Here is an 18,615-nt window from a genome sequence, read left to right as displayed (position 1 = left end):
TGGAGCTCGGTAATTTTTATACGGCTCAGAGTAACTTCCATTATACACTGTAAAATTGTAAATTGGCCACAGTCTTTCATAACTGTGTTCATGTGCCCATATTTCTAAGTCAACTTTATGTTTAAGAAACAAATTTTCTAAACTAAACCATTGGATAAAGGGTAGTCCAACTCTGACTAGAGTTTGATGGTTTGTACAATCATCAGCATTTAAATTGCTACAATACATGGGTCTGTGACCGAAAGTAACAATCCATGGTCTTTTTAATCTACATAAAATTATATAAAATTACATAAAATTCTACAATAATTTATAAATTATGAGCTATTAATACAAGCTACACATAATATTGTTTACCTATTTTCAGGCTTATTTGCTTCTGTTAGATCATTATCTAACCATTCATATTGTTTAACAAGTTGTTTTATTCCATAATTCATGAAATAATATACTTCAGTTTCAATAGCTACAAAATGTATTGGTCCCATGTTAAAACTATACCATAATCCTTCGGAGTCTCCAGGCATTGTAAATCGAGCTCTTATAAAAATATTTTATTACATAATATCAATTAAAACTACAAGAAATTCTTTTATTTACCTATAATTGCTGAAATTATATTTTTCTTCGTGATTTCCTGGAACGGTCATGTATGGTAAATAAGCAGCGATTTCTTCAATTTGTTTCATAAATTCATCACCCACTCTAGCGTATTCATATCATAAGCAAAATCTCCCACATGAATAACAGCATTGTAAAGACCATTTTGTGCCTCTTGTTGGAGTCTAGGTAAACTCTGAGCATTTTCATTTCCCATATCTCCAAATATAACAATTTTAGGAGACCAATATTCAGACTCATCTGGAGCAGTGGTAAAATAGAAGCTGTCCGACCATCCAAAATTACTACCACAATGATAAGCTGAATAATTATGGTAATAAATTAATGAGCATGTAGTATAATTATTATTTTTCTTTCATAAAATTTTACCCACTGTATTATGTATTATGTATTATATAAAATAATAATATATATAAATATAATAAGAAAAATTACAATTTTAATTTTACATACTATATTTTTCGTTTGGTGCTAGGTTCTTTAACCATACTCTATGGATATATTGTTTGTGTTTCTTAGATCCACCATCGATAAAAAGAGTAGAATTACCATAAGCTCTTAAAATAAATCCACTAATGCCATATTCAACAATTGATTCGTGTGTATCTTGTTTTGTACTCCATGTTACAACAACATCATGAATTGTTTCTAAAATATTTTATTTGTAAAAAAAGTATAATTAAATAATAAAAGCGTGAATTAATATATAATTTATATATTTTCAATGTATTTCTTTATAGTAAATTGTTCATTATATAGAAATTATTTATTATATAATATACAATATAGATGCAAATTAGCACATATACAAATTAATAAAAGAAATACAATGATTAAATTTGAGTTAATGTATTAATAAGATTATACCTCCATATGCGATATGAACACCTTCAGGTTGATATTTAACTAAACCATTTGCAGAGTTGAATAATAACAGAGCCAATACTACATATAAGCACATTGTATTTTCTAAAAACAATAGCGAATTAATATTAAAATATACAAATAAGTGCATTATGTTTTAATATAAAGTAATGATATTATTATAGGAGTCTTTTTTTTTCTCTTTAAATAATAATAGTTTTAAAGACGCCATATAAATACTATAACAATAAATAAATAACAAGGCGAATTAAATATAGTATGCAAATCTTAACATATTGAACATTTAAAATCACAATAATTCTATACTTACAATGTATAAATATATATATATATATATATATATATATAGATTTTTGTCGAATCTGGAAATAAATTAGATGTCAATATATGATTACTGTAGTTAAATTCCTCGAATGACAAAGAAACAATTCATTTCAATAGTTCTTATCTTCTTTTTCACTGAGAAGAGTAAATAACAACAATAAACGTAAATGCTTGCATATGATTCCGATATTATCGCTTTGTTTGCAAAAGTGGTGAACAATTGTTTATTTTCATTCTTCAAATTTACCAGTGAAGCTAGACTAATTATATTACAAAACAAAAGTCCTGCGCAGCAAAGTGTGCACGCTAATTGGCTACTGCTGATACACAAATAAACGATATTTTATTTTGGTAGCCAATCAGTATGTAAGCCTTTAATTTCAACACTACACTTTTTTTACTGGCAAGGATCATGCAATGAAATGATATAATACGGTAATAGACAATCGTCTATGTGTATACAAATTATTATTTTATATATAAGATTATATATCATTATATTTATATATAATTCGTATTAAATATATACGAATCATTAGTAGACTTCTAGCGCGTATGTATTTTTCGGTGGATATCATTACCTGTTCTTTACACAATTGATTTTAATTTAATTAAATTCAACGATCTTTTCTTTTTCTCTCTATTTTCATTGCTGATGAAAATATGCTTAATAAATATTATCGATAGAAAGAAACGAAAGGTGACACCGAAACTAAATATGCCATACGATTAAAACAGTAATCAGTTTTAAATACTTTAATACATGATCTTTCAAAACGTAATTTATCGTTAAGAAAAGAGGATTTGGCATGACAGCATTTATCATTACACAGATTGAAATTGTTTCTTAATGTAATTACTATAAAAAGTTTAATATTAATCCATAGTGTGCTATAAAATAACATTTTTTTAAGACAATTCTATTGCCATAATTTTATAATAGATTATATACAGTAAAAAGAGAGACATTGCGAAAATAAAGTCTTATTTAATTTTGTCCATCTTATCCTTAATAAAAGTTTAAGTAATGAATATTTTTAAAACTTTAAGAAGTATGATTAATACTATTGCAGTGAAAATTATTTTTATACCTTTTAAAATAACTATTACAACTCTGCGATATTGGTTCGAAACTTAATTAGATTACAAAAGTAATTATTACAGGTAGTGAATTTTTTTTTACACTCCAAAAGTAAAATGCTATGGATATGCTTTCTTTTTAAGCATCTTAAATATTTACCATAATCTAGATTCTCGGATAATTTGAAAAAAGTTATCTTATTCATTTTACAATATATTTTATATTTCGTTTTAAATACAGCGTTCTTTTCGAATTAATAAACAGATCTTCTGTTACAAATTAGGAGATAGTAATATTGCAGAATACATGCCGATATATTATTAAAGTGCCAATTAATTAATTTTTTTTTTATTTATTTTTTTTTTTTTTGATACAACGTGTATAATATATTGAACAATTCAGATATATTTAATATAGTTAAAATCAATACATTTTGAATACCTTAATGTAAATGTATATTTATAAATTTGTTTAAAATTTGATAAAAAATTTGTTAGTACACTTCAATAAATTGTTTTAATTATTTTCAATTTGGTTATAACCATTAAAAAATAAATGTTTTCGTTTTTATAATTTGAATGTTTATCTTTAATTAAATGCGATTTATGTTAATTCACCATTTTGTATGAAAGTAAATTTGTTTGAATTTTAATTTGATTAAATGGAAATGGAAATTTAATTACGTTACTTTCTTAATATCTTTAAAAAGATTTAGAATTAAGAAAAAATTATGTAACGCATTAAAAAAGATCTATAAATTTATTAATAATTTTGAATATTTGTAAAATTGTAAATAAAATAATATTTTTTCAATATTTTATAACGATTTGCTCATTATATGCACAAACAAATTTATTGATTATTATTAATGAGCATTTCATACGCAATCTACGTAATAATATTAATATATTTTAAAAAAAGATTAATTTTTACACATGTGGTCAGATAAAATAATAATTAATGAGATTTCATCAAATATGGGGGATTTGTAACTTTAATACGATATATTTTACCGAACCCTGTTCAAATAACTTTATTTATAATATCAAGAGAAATTAGAATATATTTCATTGAGTTATAAATTTACCTATTACTTTTTTAATTATATTTAATTTTAAATTAAGAAACTGCACAGGTGTATAGAATTTACTGAAAAGTAAGAATACGTATTGAACGTTTATATATAATTATTCAAAAGTATTTTGTAAATTAATGTTAAAATTTCTTAAGCAAAAAGGTAGATTAATTTTTTTTATTTTTTTTTTTTTTTTTATTGTGAAATCTATTGAGAAACTAGAGTTTTAAGATATATCGATGTATATGTTTTATTTTTATTTTGATGTGATTTATAACCTATGGCCCATCAAATTAATATAATTTATTACAGTAAATAAAATTTTTATTTGAATTTTGCTTTATAAATAAAAATGATTGATTATATAATATGTTTAATTATAAATTTTATGATATATAATTAATTTTAGATGCCAGCAAATTATGAAATCACAAAAAGTTGGGCAGATGAGGTTGAAGATGAGGGATCAATAACACTTCCTCCTCCCACTGTTGTGTATGAAAATGACTTCAAAATAATGACAGAATATAAGTTGAATGATGACAATAAAAAGGTTAAAGTTGTTCGCACATATAAAATTGAACGCCGTACAGTTTCTAAAACAATTGCTGTTCGGAAAAATTGGTCCAAATATGGAGATTCATTGGATGATGGTCCTGGCCCTAATCCAGCAACAACAGTTATTGCTGAGGACGTATTTATGCAATTTCTTTCTAGTAAAGAAGAAGAAAATAAAGTGGAAGAAGATTCACTGGATAAATTGAAAAGTATGGGAGATAAAGGAGTTGTTAAGTGTCGTAATTGTAATGGAGAGCATTGGACATCAAAGTGTCCATTCAAAGATACAGTTCTTGGAGGCCGTAAGTATATATATGGAAAAATATGTGAAAGTTCATTTTTAACTAGTATCAATTAGTAAATTTGAATAGCAAATATAAATAAGTGAATTTATTAAGATAATTAATTTGAAAAATATGAATTTATCTAATATCAGTTTCATAAATAATTTAATTATTTAATTATTAAATAAATGTATTTAATGTTTTTTGTATTTCAATATATTAAAAAGTATTATGTATTAATATCTAAATGAATAAAGTTCCAGATGATAAGAAACTATCAATTAATCCAACTGCGGGAGTTCCTGGTATGGGTGATATGAATAAGCCACAAGGCAGCAAATATATTCCTCCTAGTATGCGTGATGGAGGTAATAAACGTGGTGACTCGATGCTAATGCAGCGTAGAGACGATACAACAGCTATTAGAATATCCAATTTATCAGAAAATACAACAGATACAGATTTAGAAGAATTAGTTAAGAAGTTTGGCGCAATTCATAAGTTTTATTTGGCAAAAGAAAAAAATACAAATGTTTGTAAAGGATTTGCTTATGTGCATTACAAAACTAAAGAAGATGCTGCTAGAGCAATTAATGGTTTGCATGGACATGGATATGATTACTTAATTTTGAGTGTAGATTGGTCTAAGCCACCAGCACAAAATAATTAATTTAAAAGTATAATATACATTTCTGTCAATATAATTTTGTTCTTTTAATTTTGAAATTTATTAAAATTGCTTTTATCTTAATCAGCTTTTTACATTGTTGTAATATCATTTATTTTCATACACACTAGTGCATTTGAATAATTCTTTAAAGTTAAATACAAATATATATATATACTCATATGAAAACATTGTATGCTTGCGTATGTTTAATCAATAAAAATTTCAATGAATTTCTCATTAGTATTTTCAAAAAGCAAATTGTATTTTATTAGGCTTTTTTAATGAATATTTGTGTATGCAATCATCCATTTTAACTTCTTTGAAGGTGTATTAACTTTTAAAGATTATGAATCGTCTAAAACGATACGTAACTTCAATATTTTATAATTGGAGATACAGTTGTAAGCATAATTTATAACAATATGGAATTAAAAGTTTAATATAAAGAGAAATATAAATAGTTCTTCAATTTTATTTGCATTGTCGAGTTTTTCTAGATATAAAGAGAAGATTGTAAAATCAATTATTCAATTAATTTAATATCGAAATAAATTGTATAATTTTAAAACCAACAATAAAATAAATTTTATATTTACGTTTAAGAACTTAATTTTTTCTTTCAAAAAGATCGATTTTTCTTGGAAAAATTACAATTCCCATGCTACTTGATTAAAAGAAGTACAGTTTATTAAATTAAGTTTAGAAAGATTTTTAAATTTTTAGATTACAGCGGCGAATTTGTAGTAATATTATATTTATTCTTACATCTTTATAATTTTTTATATTTTAGATCTTTTAAAGAATTTTAATATAATTTTTTAAACAAACATAATTGCGTAAAAATGAAAACTACCAACCATTAATGACCAGTATTAAGTACAAGTATTTAGTACACTATACTAATTTGGAAATCAATGAAAATTTTATTTTTATATGTGTAACCGATACATAATTTTATGCTTTTTAAAATATTCTATTTGATTCTCTAACATATAAAATAATGTTAATTGATTTTTCTAAATGAATTTTTATATACACAACATTTATGATGTGTATGCCTTAGTTAAAGATAATGTTATAGATGAACTAGTAGTATTAAAAACAATAGTTGGTAGAATATTTATGGCATTGTAAATAAATTTTTTTCATTAATACTTTCAATTTGATATATATTTTTTCCTAATATTTTATATAGTTTAAAATCTGGTATTTTTCTTAAAATATAAATTGTACATACAAATAATGTTTCATAATTTTTTTTCATTTTCTACTCTATTTTTATGGCATTAATTGAAAATATAAATTGAAACTCGCGAAGTCAATACAGAACGAAATCGAAATAAAATTAAAAATTTTTCATATAACATGAAATTATATTCATGCAATATCAAATAATTTTAAGTTTTTCTTTCTAGAATATATAATTATTTCTGATACATGAATGTTGCATAGTTATTTTTTATGGAACATATTTTTTTAATAATCTTTCAAACTATCATTGTTAGAACTTATATTAAATATTTTATAGTTCCATTGAATTTTCAATGAATTCATCTATAAAAATGACACCTACTTAATAGAAGATATAAATTCTTATTTTTCTGCTATTTATTAGTTCTTACATTGATTATATTCAATATACTCAGCATAATCAATTTATTATTCAAAATATTTTTTAAACTTACAAATACCGGCAATAATTTCACATTTTATATAAAGTTATTTATTAAGCAATTTGAGTTTGTTTTAATTCTAAAATATAAATAAAATGTACAATTTGTTTATGTGTACATTATAATGTTTTATAAATGATGCAGTAAAATATAACAAAAAGTATATTAATAAGTATGCTCAAATTTATAATACATTTATCCAATTTTTTGTATTTATTGTCAATATTAGTATTTTGCTTAATTTAGTTATACATATATATTTGATTTTCAAAATTTGAATATTAATATATATTATATTTTTTAATAACTGGATTTTTATCGTCTAAAATAATAATAAAATTAACTTGTGTTCGTGTGAGTTTAATGATACAGAGTTTAATCAAATTAATGAAACAAAAAAAGATATTAATGAGATATTGAATTCACTACCCTCAATAACATAATTGATAATTATCTTTAAAGTTATCGTTAAAAGTTATTAAATATAAGTTTATAAAAATTTAGATAATAAGGTAAAGTGGATTTGAACGTATATGTACATAAAAATTCAACTCTATACACTATTTCTTTTTATTATTATTTTTATTTTATATAAATTTGTTATTAAATTTATGTATATAACATTATATAATTTAATAAAAGCTATGAAATCATTTTAATTATCATTTGGGTATAAAAATAAAAAAATGTTTAGATAATTCCATATAAAAATTTATATTGAAAAATTAAAATGTTATAAATATTTCTAGGATAAATATTAGTTTATAAGCAACATATCAGGATTTAAAGTATTATCATTAAATTTCATCTAGAAACTATTTTATTAATATTAATAAATATGCTTGGGTAAAGTAATGTGCGTTAATTTTATTTTAATTTACAGGCTATATATAATTAATCTTGGTTAATTTTTTAAATGACTGTAATTGAATATTTTTTAGTCATAATAATTTTTATAAACAAATCTGTACTAAAAGGACACATGGAGAGAAAAAATAACTAGTAGACAATTTTATCATTTTACATTTTAATATTATGATCATTGTAATTTGATGTATTTCCATATAATTTCTCAATTTTACAATAGTTTAAGAATACGTTAAAATATTAAAAAATTCAATTATTCAGTTAAATTTGTTTACACAATGAATTTTATTTATTAATTAATAATTACAGATTTTTACTTAACATCGTTACAAATTAAATATTTTAAATTTGCCGTCAAGTCTATTACAAGATTTCCTACCTTAGTGAATGTCTCTTATCTATGTCGAATATGCACTTTATATTCAAAATATTTCAATTAAAAACGGGCTATTATATTTGTTTTCTTTCGAAAATTATATACAAAACTATTTTTAACCTTCGTAGAATCTTCATCTTTTAAATTTAATATTATTTATGGTTTATTTACAGTTTAGAAATATAATTAATTATAATTATTAAAATGATTTTTTTATAACGAAGTTTATAAAACTTATTAAATTCATGTAAACAGGATATTCGATAAATTGTATTATTACAATTCTGCGGTATATGAATAAAAAAATCTGTTTACTAAAGAAATTATACAAGTTTTAAACGATAAGTCGAATAATTAGTAATTATTAATTATACTTTCCAGTAAGTAAATTATTACAGATAGGACTGATGTATTTATTTTAAAGATTCCTGATGTAAATTCTTGTAAGTAATAAAACATATTAGGAATTATAATTTTAATTTCTTCACATTTCTTGATTTCTTGCATATGATCATAATTTTCAGGCGAATGTGTTTTTAAAAAAATTTTGCTTTAACGAAATTGTACAAAGTCTATTATATAATAATATAATTACGTTTATGTAAAAATATAATTAATTTTATGAAAGAGGAGTTAGAAATTTATTATTGCCAACTATTATATTTGACTAAATACAACTTATTTAAAAAAAAAAGCTTATAATAATAAGCTGATGTTGTAAGTTCTTTTTATATCATATAATTTACAAAATTAAAAATTTTGTAAAACAAGCATTTTGTTAGTAAATCAATATTAATTTTAGTTTAAATTAATACAGTTTAAATCTGATATTGTGTTTTCTTTATAATAACGACGACAACAACAATAACAATAACAACAATACATTTATAAATAATTGTATGGGAAGTATTAGGGAGTAAAAGAGTTATTTTTTATGTTAGGGATCGATGAAGTACTCGTTATGTACAAGCGCAAGAGGATAACGTAAATTTAGAGTTAAGTAGCATTATCGTAGGGAAAAATATGTATGATAAAACGTGAATCAATCGAGGTCAGCCCGTGGCTTTTTATATTCACTGGCTAAGAAAGTCGAGAGCATCGGTTGTATTAAAAAAGATTAAATGCCGTGGATCCTTGTACTGTTAAATTTTTCTCGTAGACATTTGTCAGCAGCGGAGAATTGGCGCCAAAATCGGTCGGGACCACGGCACCAATGGCAGTTTGACATTCAGGTGACGCGAGCTTCATTGGGTAGGCGTGGCTTAGTTTTGTACAAGACGCTTTTTTCACATCATAGAGGGAAGGTTGGGCGGTATTTTTCGGAGGAAGTAAGGTAAGCGAGACGAGCACAGGAGTTGGGACCTCTGTAGTCCGCCATTCGCAGTTTGCGCACTTTTTATCAAGCCGTTGCCGAGTTCACAGTGATTCATTTGACGTTTAGTAGAGATAAAAAGGAAAGGTAAGAGACAACTACAGTGTGCTTCTTTGCGATCGGGAGTCGTCGTACATATTATCCAAAGACTTGTCGAAGGCGATCGCGATAAATTCCAATTCGCCCAATGTCTCGGCGACATTGCACGCGGTCGGGCCGGTGCGAGCGAACTTCTATTACCGTATAGGAAATATTCAGGGTTTAAAATTCGAATGGAGAGCCACTGCCCGAGCGTACCGCGAGCATCTCAACATGCGTGCAATTACTCAAGGCTAACGTAATGGCGACAGCGGCGGGCGTACCTTCCTTTGCCATTTTCTGGTTTTTTTTTTAGAAGGGCCTCGTTTGTTAAGAGCTTTAACTCGAGGCTCGTTCCCTTCATTTTTCTCACTTCGATTCCTCGCCCTCTGTGCTCGTCGCGCACTTACTTTTCGGCTTTTAAGAAAAAAAAAAGAATTTTTATTGGTTGGCAATTCGAAAGTCTTAGGCTCTGATAAAAAATTAAATTATTAAACGAGAACTTTCTAGTTAAATTGCCTGTTGTTTCTGTTACGTTGGCCGATAATCCTTGATTTTAATTGAATTCCGTTTCTAAACTTATTATTTTTCACCGACCGATGCGTTTCTAATTAGCCTTAACATCATTTATCTCGAACATTTATAATTTTATCGCTAATTTGTCGTTTTGTCATTTTGGCGCGTTTCAGTGAATCACAAAAGTAAAATCTCTTGCAAACCTTTAGTTTACTATACCAGCATCAGAATAGGTAGAGGATATACACATATATGGAATCGAGAGAGAGAGAAAGAAAAAGAAAGAAAGAGAGCGAACACGAGCCCGATCCCAAATACCTTTTGCCCAAATTAAACTTGTTAATACAACGCATACCGCTGGAAATTTTACAAGCATCGTCCCGCGCTATCTTTATAAGCAAATTTTCTTAGCCGAAAACATTGCACATATACTCGCGTTTATTATAACATTAACGTTTTAGTCATAATTTATTAGTCGTCAATTGTTGAGTGCCTGCGACTTGAATTCTGGAAGTTTAGAAATAGAGGGCCACACCGTGTCTACATCTTGCCTTACTCTTTTGCTGACACGTGTATTTTCTCCTTTAGACTTTTATCTTTGTATTGTTCTTTGTTGCATTATTACAAGGTACAAAAGATTTAATTTTTGTACTTTTGAAGATTTTTGGTCTCCCTGAAACTTTTTTGAACTGTAATATATTTATCCATGTGTGTGCACGTGTGTACGCGCGCGCGCGTGCGCTAATGCTCTGTATGTATATGTCCATATTAAAAAATAGAAGCGCGAAAACGTATTGTTATTAGCTTTTTTTCTTAAAAATTAATGTCAAATTATCAGCTCTTTTATATTATATTATATATATATATATGTGTGTGTGTGTGTGTGTGTGTGTGTGTGTGTGTGTATATGTACACATCTATATACGTCCATACATATATACATGTCATCACTGTAAGATGAAAATTTATTTTTAAAGAAATAATAATTGATATTTTTAATATACAATAGTTTAATTAGTTTTTTTTTGTAAATAAAAATAAAAACAAAAATATTATCTTTGAAAATCAATTTTTAAGTCTATAAACGTGTTTATAAAATTTTTAATTATATATATATAATTATAATCATTTATAACTGTAAAGAAATATTATTCCATAGGAAACAAATGATTAAAATGATATTTACATAGACTCTTATCTTGTGAAATGAAAAGATAAGATGTTGAGTTTTCAATGACAAATTGTTTGCAGGTTATCGAAAGTTTTTGCTTATTTTGATGTGCATATGCGATAAAAGAATTACCTATGATAATTTAACTTAATATCATTAAACAAAATTTTAGGAAGTATTTAAAATGTACTGACTTATGCAATATTTAAACTTACTTTTTTTTTAAATTATTTTAAAATTAAACATTGAATTTGATATTTATTTTTCAATAGCAGGGGCTATTTTGTTTAACAAATGACTTTATAGGATCATAGTTAATTATATTAATTAAATAAAAATTAGTTCACTTTATAAACAATTAACAATTAACAATTAACAAAATATGGTATTCATTTATTATAATATTATTAATTTAATATTAAGATATTGTATGTCATTCAGAAATTATTATTGTGAATTTCTAATTAAATATTGGTTTTGTACAATCATAGGTTCCAACAAATTAGGCTTATCTAAGCTAATGTTATTATCGTATCATAATCATATATTAATCAATTTTTAATTCTATATACAAACAGAATAATTTATTTATTCATTCTTAAATCTAGTAAATAGTATATTAAACTTTACTGCTATAAGATTTAATTTCATATGGTAGATCATTGCAATTCGTTTAAGTATATATCAAGTTTGTTTAGTGACTGCACATAAATATACAAGAAATAAGAAATAAATGATTTAAGAGTTTTCACTTAAATTTTTATAAATATACCTTAAATATATAAACTTTTTAAGCGATGAATGGTTTATCACATTAATTGCATATTATAATATCTTTATATAAATGAATCTTTAATAATTGAAGCTCTTGTATTTTAATTATACCAGTTTGAAATAAAGATTTTAAAAAAATAATTGTTTTTGGGCTTAATAGAAAATTAATTATTCTATTTCAATTTTATAATTTAAGGAAACAGCTGATAAGATGAGTTTGCCAAGAGTTTATTTTGATATGAGTGCTGATGGTCAGCAGGTGGGTCGCATTGTTATGGAGTTGCGCTCTGATGTTGTACCCAAAACAGCGGAAAATTTCCGTGCCCTTTGTACTGGTGAAAAAGGCTTTGGGTATAAAGGTAGCAGTTTTCATCGGGTCATTCCCAATTTCATGTGTCAGGGCGGTGATTTTAGCAATCACAATGGTACTGGTGGCAAGTCCATTTATGGTATAAAATTCCATGATGAAAACTTTGACCTTAAGCACACTGGCCCTGGCATTATGTCTATGGCTAATGCTGGCCCTAATACCAATGGGTCACAATTCTTTATTACGACAATCAAAACTACTTGGTTAGATGGCAAACACGTTGTCTTTGGCTCTGTCATCGATGGTTTGTACAATATTTATATATTTTTTATGCCTTATTATTATATTTAATAATTTAATTTTTATTATGACTTCAATGTAATTTGATACTTGTTTCTTAAGTTTTTGTTAACAATTATTGTTGCCATTTGTATAGTTTGTCTAGGATTTTTTCTTTTAAAATTTAATAATTATTTTCTTAATTGTTTTGTAGCAATAACTTTAATATTAGTTTGTAGATATTGTATTTGAATGTAATTTATAGTTGTTTTATTATAAGTGCGGGATATTAATTTTTCAAATATATGTATAAAATATAATTGTAAATTTAACATTTTTTTCAGGTCTAGATGTTGTAAAGAAACTCGAAAGTTTTGGTTCACAAAGTGGTAAAACTTCCAAGAAAATTATCATCACTGATTGTGGACAATTAAGCTAAACAAAATACCAAGATTCCGTTTTCTTCCTACGAAATTTTTAAATTACAACTGGACAAACGTTTGATTCAATAAGAAAGATCCAAACATATAAAAATTCGATCTTTTAATTCTTTAGACAAAATCTAAACAAATACTATTTTTAATGCATTTAAAAGTTATCAAGTTATAATTACTTTTTTTTTTTTACATTTCACATTTTCCAACTTGAAGAATTGTGACAAGAACTACTGTGTAGTGTCCACCAATAAATGGAATATGTGTAAAGAACATTTTTCTTTTTTTTTCACTATTAATCATTATTATTTCATCTGTATAAGAATGGAAAGTTATTTGAAAATAATATAAATGTACAAATTATTCTTTTCATCTTTAAATACAAATAATTTAATAAACTTGAGTGAAAATAAAAAATATTTGTATACAATTTTCTAAATGTTTCAGACGTTTGTAATTTGTTCTAATATTGCTCTAATATAATTTTAATGAAATTATTAAATATCTTGCATTAATTTACTTTTCTAAATATAATTTTTGTTAATAACTCAGCGATATTTTTAAAAAGATTTAGCGATTTAATAATTTTATAAAGAACTTTTTAATATTTTAACATACTTTTAAAAAATGTAAATGTTTATTCTTATTAAATAATTATATTTATACATTTATAATGGTTTTTTTGTTGTGTATCAATTTTGTTTTAAATTTAAGATAAGTTTTTAAGCCTTTAAGCCAGAAAACGTGAGCATATAAAATTAATCTTTAAATTGCAAAATCGAAACAAATATGTAAAGAGAATTTATTAGCTTTTATATATAAATTTACAACCTGAATATTTATTGTAATAATCAATAAATTAATAGACAAAATCACAATATTTTATTTAAAAATTTTCATTATTTTATTATTTGAAATGAAATTCATTGAAATATGCTGCTTTTGAATTTCAATATTCAATACAATCTATTGTCTATATCTAATATTTATTAAATAACCTATTTGACATATAAAAATGCATGTATATATATATTCATATACATCTCAAATATATACATAATTTTAATTCTTTGTTTTCGAAATACTAGCCCTAAAACAAAAATATTTATTAAAATTTTTACATTTTATATAAATATAAAATACTTACGTTTGCATTTGTTTACTGCCACTTAACACAATGAAAGGTGATTGAGTTTCTTTTTGTTTTGCTTGCAAAAGTGTTAATGTGCCCAGTGGAGTATCAGTCGAGGACATTCTTTTCATTAAAATTTCTTGTTCTGCCTTCTTCATTCGTTTTTCAACCTATTCAGTAAATATTAAGAAAGTTGTAATTAAATGAAATTAAACGCTCTCATTGTTACAAGATAATTTCAAATTATTTTGATGAATATAAAATGTATTTTATGCACATACTTTATTTTTTCCAGGACCTTTACCATGGAATTTATGTGAAAGATATCTGAAAGCTTCTTTTGCATTTAGTACATGCCCATCATCATCAATATATTCTAATTTAACATTAGGTCTAAAACCATCTTTTTCTTTAAAATCTGAAGTGGGCCCATTAAATCTATCCCTTCTTCCAAATTTATCATCATCACTGAAATATTGAGACATTTAGTAATTATAAGCCAAAAATAATTCTGTAGAAATATATAAAAATAAACAGTGCAAACCCATATGTTTTATCTTCTATAGAATAATTTTGTGCCTTAAGATGAGCAAACCTAGACGCTGAAGGTCGATTTGAATCTTCTTTTTGAAGATAGCCTTTACTCATGGCTAATCTTAAAGCTCCACCAACGCCTTGATCAAGCGATGGTTCAGCATCTAAAATAGCAGCTTCCATGGCGGCTGGTTCTATTAAAACTTGGTCTAAAAATATAAATATTTTATACTTAAAAGTTAATTTAAAATGTATGTTATATTTTCTCAAAATTTATTTACCTAATTTGACAGTATTCCAAGCTCCTCGTCCATTCATTTCATCATCATCATCATCATCTATATATTCTTGTTTAACTTCATCCATTTCAAAGTCCTAAAATGAGAACATTTTATGGGTTTTGATTATTAGTACACTTTTTTATTTGTCGAAATTGTTTACAAAAATATAAGGCCAAGTTTACCATAAATTCTTGATTATTTTCATCTCGATTACCAGCCTGTCCATAAGTTGGAATGTCTCCAAGCGTTCTACAAAATTCTGCTGTTGAATTTAATACAATATTTCCACTGGTATTGACTTCTGTTGACATCTCTACTTCCTCTTTGATTGATAATGCAATTTTTTCAGGTTTTAAAGATAAAACCGGTCCTTTTAAACGTTCAGCTTTTTGTTTTATTTTTTTATCCAAATCATGATCTTCTTCTTCAATTTTAATACCACTAAGATCTTCCTTTGGAGCTATAAAAGAAAATTATGATCAACTTTAAAAGCATTGAAATATTACACTATTTGATTACAATATTTAAGTACCTTCTAAATCATCATTATCTAAAATTTCATTTGTTTCTTCTGTTTTGCATTCTTCTTTCTTACGACGTCTTCTACTTCCTAAATCTTTTAAATAATCCTCATTATCTGGAATAATATCATCAGCTTTTAAAATTTTTTTATTTCGAATTTTTCTAATTTTTTTCTTTGGTTTTTTAAATTTAACCAATTCTTCTTCATTATAATATTCACTTGCTAATTTTGGTTCTGCTAATTCTAAGCTTTCTAAGCGCTTATTAGCAAGACGACCTTTTATAATTGCAGCTTGTTGTTCTTTTATTGCTTTTACATCAACTAAACCTATAGCAAAACTCTGACGTTTTTCTCCCTCAATTTCTTCATCGTATTTTTCTAAAACATTATTTAATGGCATGCCATATTCGTCATAGTGGCATTCATCATATGCATCATAACCTGGTTTTTTAGATTTTATTAAAACATTCTTTTTATAACGTTCATTGTCGATCATGTTAACATTTATAAGAACATCATCCTCTTCTGCTAGCACTCCTTGATCTTTCAATGTTAATATAACAGAACTTCCTTCTTGAAATTTATCCTGAATGTGTTATAAAATACATATTTTTAAGTGAACTAAATACACTTATTTAAATGTAAATGTACAATATCTCAATTGTAAGATAAAATAGTATCTTAAGAGTGTTTATCTTGCAAAATTTTTGGAGTATGAATCTTAGAATATTTTTAATATTATGTTAAATATTGATTTTAATTCAATTTAATTACAATGTTACATTTCTGTATGTTTTTTTAAATATTAATGAAAACGGTACTTAGATTTAATGAAAAATAATGAAAAATAATGGAAAATTATTAAATATATGTATATTAAGTAAATTAGTTTCAAATTACTCCAATTAAATCTACATTTTTAAATGTTATAAATTAAAATTCTGTTCAAGTATCTTTACAGAACATAAAAATCAGTTTTGAATTATTTTTTAATTTTATAGATAAATTACTTTTATTTAAAAATATAAAAGCATACCAAATTATGTTCCACTTTAAGACCTTTCAAATCTTTATCAGTGTATGCGTTATTCCTTTCATTATGAACTTCTTCCTTAACTAAATTTCCTATACCAAATTCTTCGTCCATTTGATCTAACATTTTTGCCTATGAAATATGTGAAATTTTATGTTAATAAATGAACAAATTTTTTTTATTACAAAAAGTAAATTGATAATATACTCTTTCAGCTGCTTTTTTTTTTTCTTCTTGAATTTTTCTATTCTTTTTAACCCATGCAAGTGTATCATCATCTGAATCACTTTCACCAAGAGTCTTTGTAGCAGCTAGTGAATGCTCAATTTGTCGTTTTTGTTTCATTGTACTTATTTTTTCTTTCATTTTCTGCGTTCGTTCTTTTTCAGCCGTATTAATAGCAGGTTTATGACGAAATTCTCCCAAGTCATCTTTAATAATATCTGAACCTTCTTTAGGACCACTATCTATTTCTAAAGGCTTTAATCCAAGTTTGGCGCGGAGTTTATTTGTTTCTTCAATTGAAAGTGATGTTTGTGACTGCGTACTTTTTGGAGGAGTTGGAGATTTTTTTTGCTTATTAGATCTATCTTCTTTATTTTGATTCGCATGTTTATCTTCTTTACTCTAATTTATCAGATAATAAAATAGATAACTTATTTTATTAAATATAAGTTAATTTCTCTTACTTATAATGTATATACATTTTCATTTAGTTCTATGCCTCTCCCTCTCTCTCTCTCTCTCTCTATATATATACACATATATATGCATATATGCATATATGTGGGTATATACAGCCTTATCAAAATGTTTATGAAGAAAAAATAACTTTAAATAAATTTTATAACAAGTGCCAATATTCATTTTCAATATTTATTTAAAATTTTTTCAACAAAATATTGTAATGACAAAACATTAATAATTTAATCAAATTACTTAGTATTTTCATTATCAAAGTAATATTTAATATATTTATACGTTACGTTGTATATATAATATTTGTTAAAAAATGAATATGTAACTGTAAATAATTACTTTTAATATAGTGTTGTGTTGTTAAAAGTTGATAAGATAATGTTAGTCATATATAGGATTATAAAAAATTAATATTTATAAATATAATGAAAATTATATTGATAGAATAGAAAATAATAAATTTCACACACCAATGCTGAAATATCGGGTGGTGGTGGCGGTGTTGAGAGTTGCGATGTCCTTGAGATCTTTGGCGGTGGTGGAGCACTGACGATGATCTCCACTGCAGAGCAAGAAAACTTCTTAACAAACTAAAAATATTAGTCATGGTATCTTGATGATTAAGCTTAAAAATGGCAACTTACCATCGCTATCATAGTCCTTGCGATCTTTTTTCTTATGCTTCTTGTGATGTCTGTGTTTTTCTGTTCTATCACGTTCTGCAGAATATGAACGTGAACGGCTTCGATGACGTTTTTTCTTCATTTCTCGATTTTTTTCAGTTTTGTGTCTTTTATTGGAACCCATTTGTAAATATTTATATTATTATAAATAACTTATAAAAGTATTTGGTTTCCTAACCTCTACCTTTATTATATCGATAATCTTAGAATGTGAAACTTGTAAGCATTTTTAAATTGTCACTGAATATAATTATAAATTGTATTATATCAATTGATAATGGTGGTGTTCAATATAATATTTATTGATAAAAAGGATGCTCATCAGCAACTGTTAATTGTGTAATAGTTTTAAAGTGATTCTTTAAAACTTGTTCTAAGTAAA

General features: G+C 25.1%; 4 protein-coding genes across 5 annotated transcripts in view; 2 read left to right on the top strand and 2 right to left on the bottom strand.

Moving 5' to 3' along the window:
- The window catches only part of LOC105363258 (iron/zinc purple acid phosphatase-like protein), a 2,167-nt gene extending 328 nt beyond the window's left edge, over positions 1 to 1,839 (bottom strand). Inside the window, 7 exon segments of the mRNA XM_011500904.1 lie at positions 3 to 268; positions 358 to 540; positions 601 to 709; positions 712 to 921; positions 1,075 to 1,269; positions 1,489 to 1,590; positions 1,817 to 1,839. Of these exon segments, the coding sequence (XP_011499206.1) occupies positions 3 to 268; positions 358 to 540; positions 601 to 709; positions 712 to 921; positions 1,075 to 1,269; positions 1,489 to 1,582 (1,057 nt within the window). The 5' untranslated portion in view covers positions 1,583 to 1,590; positions 1,817 to 1,839.
- A 2,134-nt stretch (positions 1,840 to 3,973) lies between these two features.
- eIF3g1 (eukaryotic translation initiation factor 3 subunit g1) lies at positions 3,974 to 5,502 on the top strand. The gene is made up of 3 exons (XM_011500903.1): positions 3,974 to 4,067; positions 4,396 to 4,846; positions 5,086 to 5,502. The coding sequence occupies exons 2-3, from the start codon at positions 4,396 to 4,398 to the stop codon at positions 5,496 to 5,498; spliced, it is 864 nt and encodes a 287-aa protein (XP_011499205.1). The 5' UTR covers positions 3,974 to 4,067; the 3' UTR covers positions 5,499 to 5,502.
- Positions 5,503 to 9,761: 4,259 nt separating this feature from the next.
- On the top strand, positions 9,762 to 13,621 carry LOC105363256 (peptidyl-prolyl cis-trans isomerase). Of its 2 annotated transcripts, none has more exons than XM_011500901.1 (3): positions 9,762 to 9,873; positions 12,522 to 12,939; positions 13,259 to 13,621. In XM_011500901.1, the coding sequence occupies exons 2-3, from the start codon at positions 12,537 to 12,539 to the stop codon at positions 13,351 to 13,353; spliced, it is 498 nt and encodes a 165-aa protein (XP_011499203.1). In that variant the 5' UTR covers positions 9,762 to 9,873; positions 12,522 to 12,536; the 3' UTR covers positions 13,354 to 13,621. The 2 variants fall into 2 exon arrangements, with proteins under 2 accessions (XP_011499203.1, XP_011499204.1); XM_011500902.1 differs by lacking the exon at positions 9,762 to 9,873 and adding an exon at positions 10,920 to 11,008.
- A 789-nt stretch (positions 13,622 to 14,410) lies between these two features.
- On the bottom strand, positions 14,411 to 18,418 carry LOC105363255 (U4/U6.U5 tri-snRNP-associated protein 1). Its single transcript, XM_011500900.1, has 11 exons — positions 18,195 to 18,418; positions 18,021 to 18,112; positions 17,059 to 17,478; positions 16,855 to 16,983; positions 15,828 to 16,404; positions 15,478 to 15,755; positions 15,296 to 15,389; positions 15,025 to 15,223; positions 14,762 to 14,948; positions 14,496 to 14,650; positions 14,411 to 14,438 (listed from the first exon to the last, which is right to left on the bottom strand). The coding sequence occupies exons 1-11, from the start codon at positions 18,355 to 18,357 to the stop codon at positions 14,411 to 14,413; spliced, it is 2,322 nt and encodes a 773-aa protein (XP_011499202.1). The 5' UTR covers positions 18,358 to 18,418.
- Positions 18,419 to 18,615: the final 197 nt, after the last annotated feature.

Source organism: Ceratosolen solmsi, unplaced genomic scaffold (assembly GCF_000503995.2).
Source record: "Ceratosolen solmsi marchali unplaced genomic scaffold, CerSol_1.0 scaffold27, whole genome shotgun sequence".
Lineage (NCBI taxonomy): Eukaryota > Metazoa > Arthropoda > Insecta > Hymenoptera > Agaonidae > Ceratosolen > Ceratosolen solmsi.
Note: the sequence above shows the minus strand (reverse complement) of the source record. Positions and strands in the feature narration are given on the sequence as shown.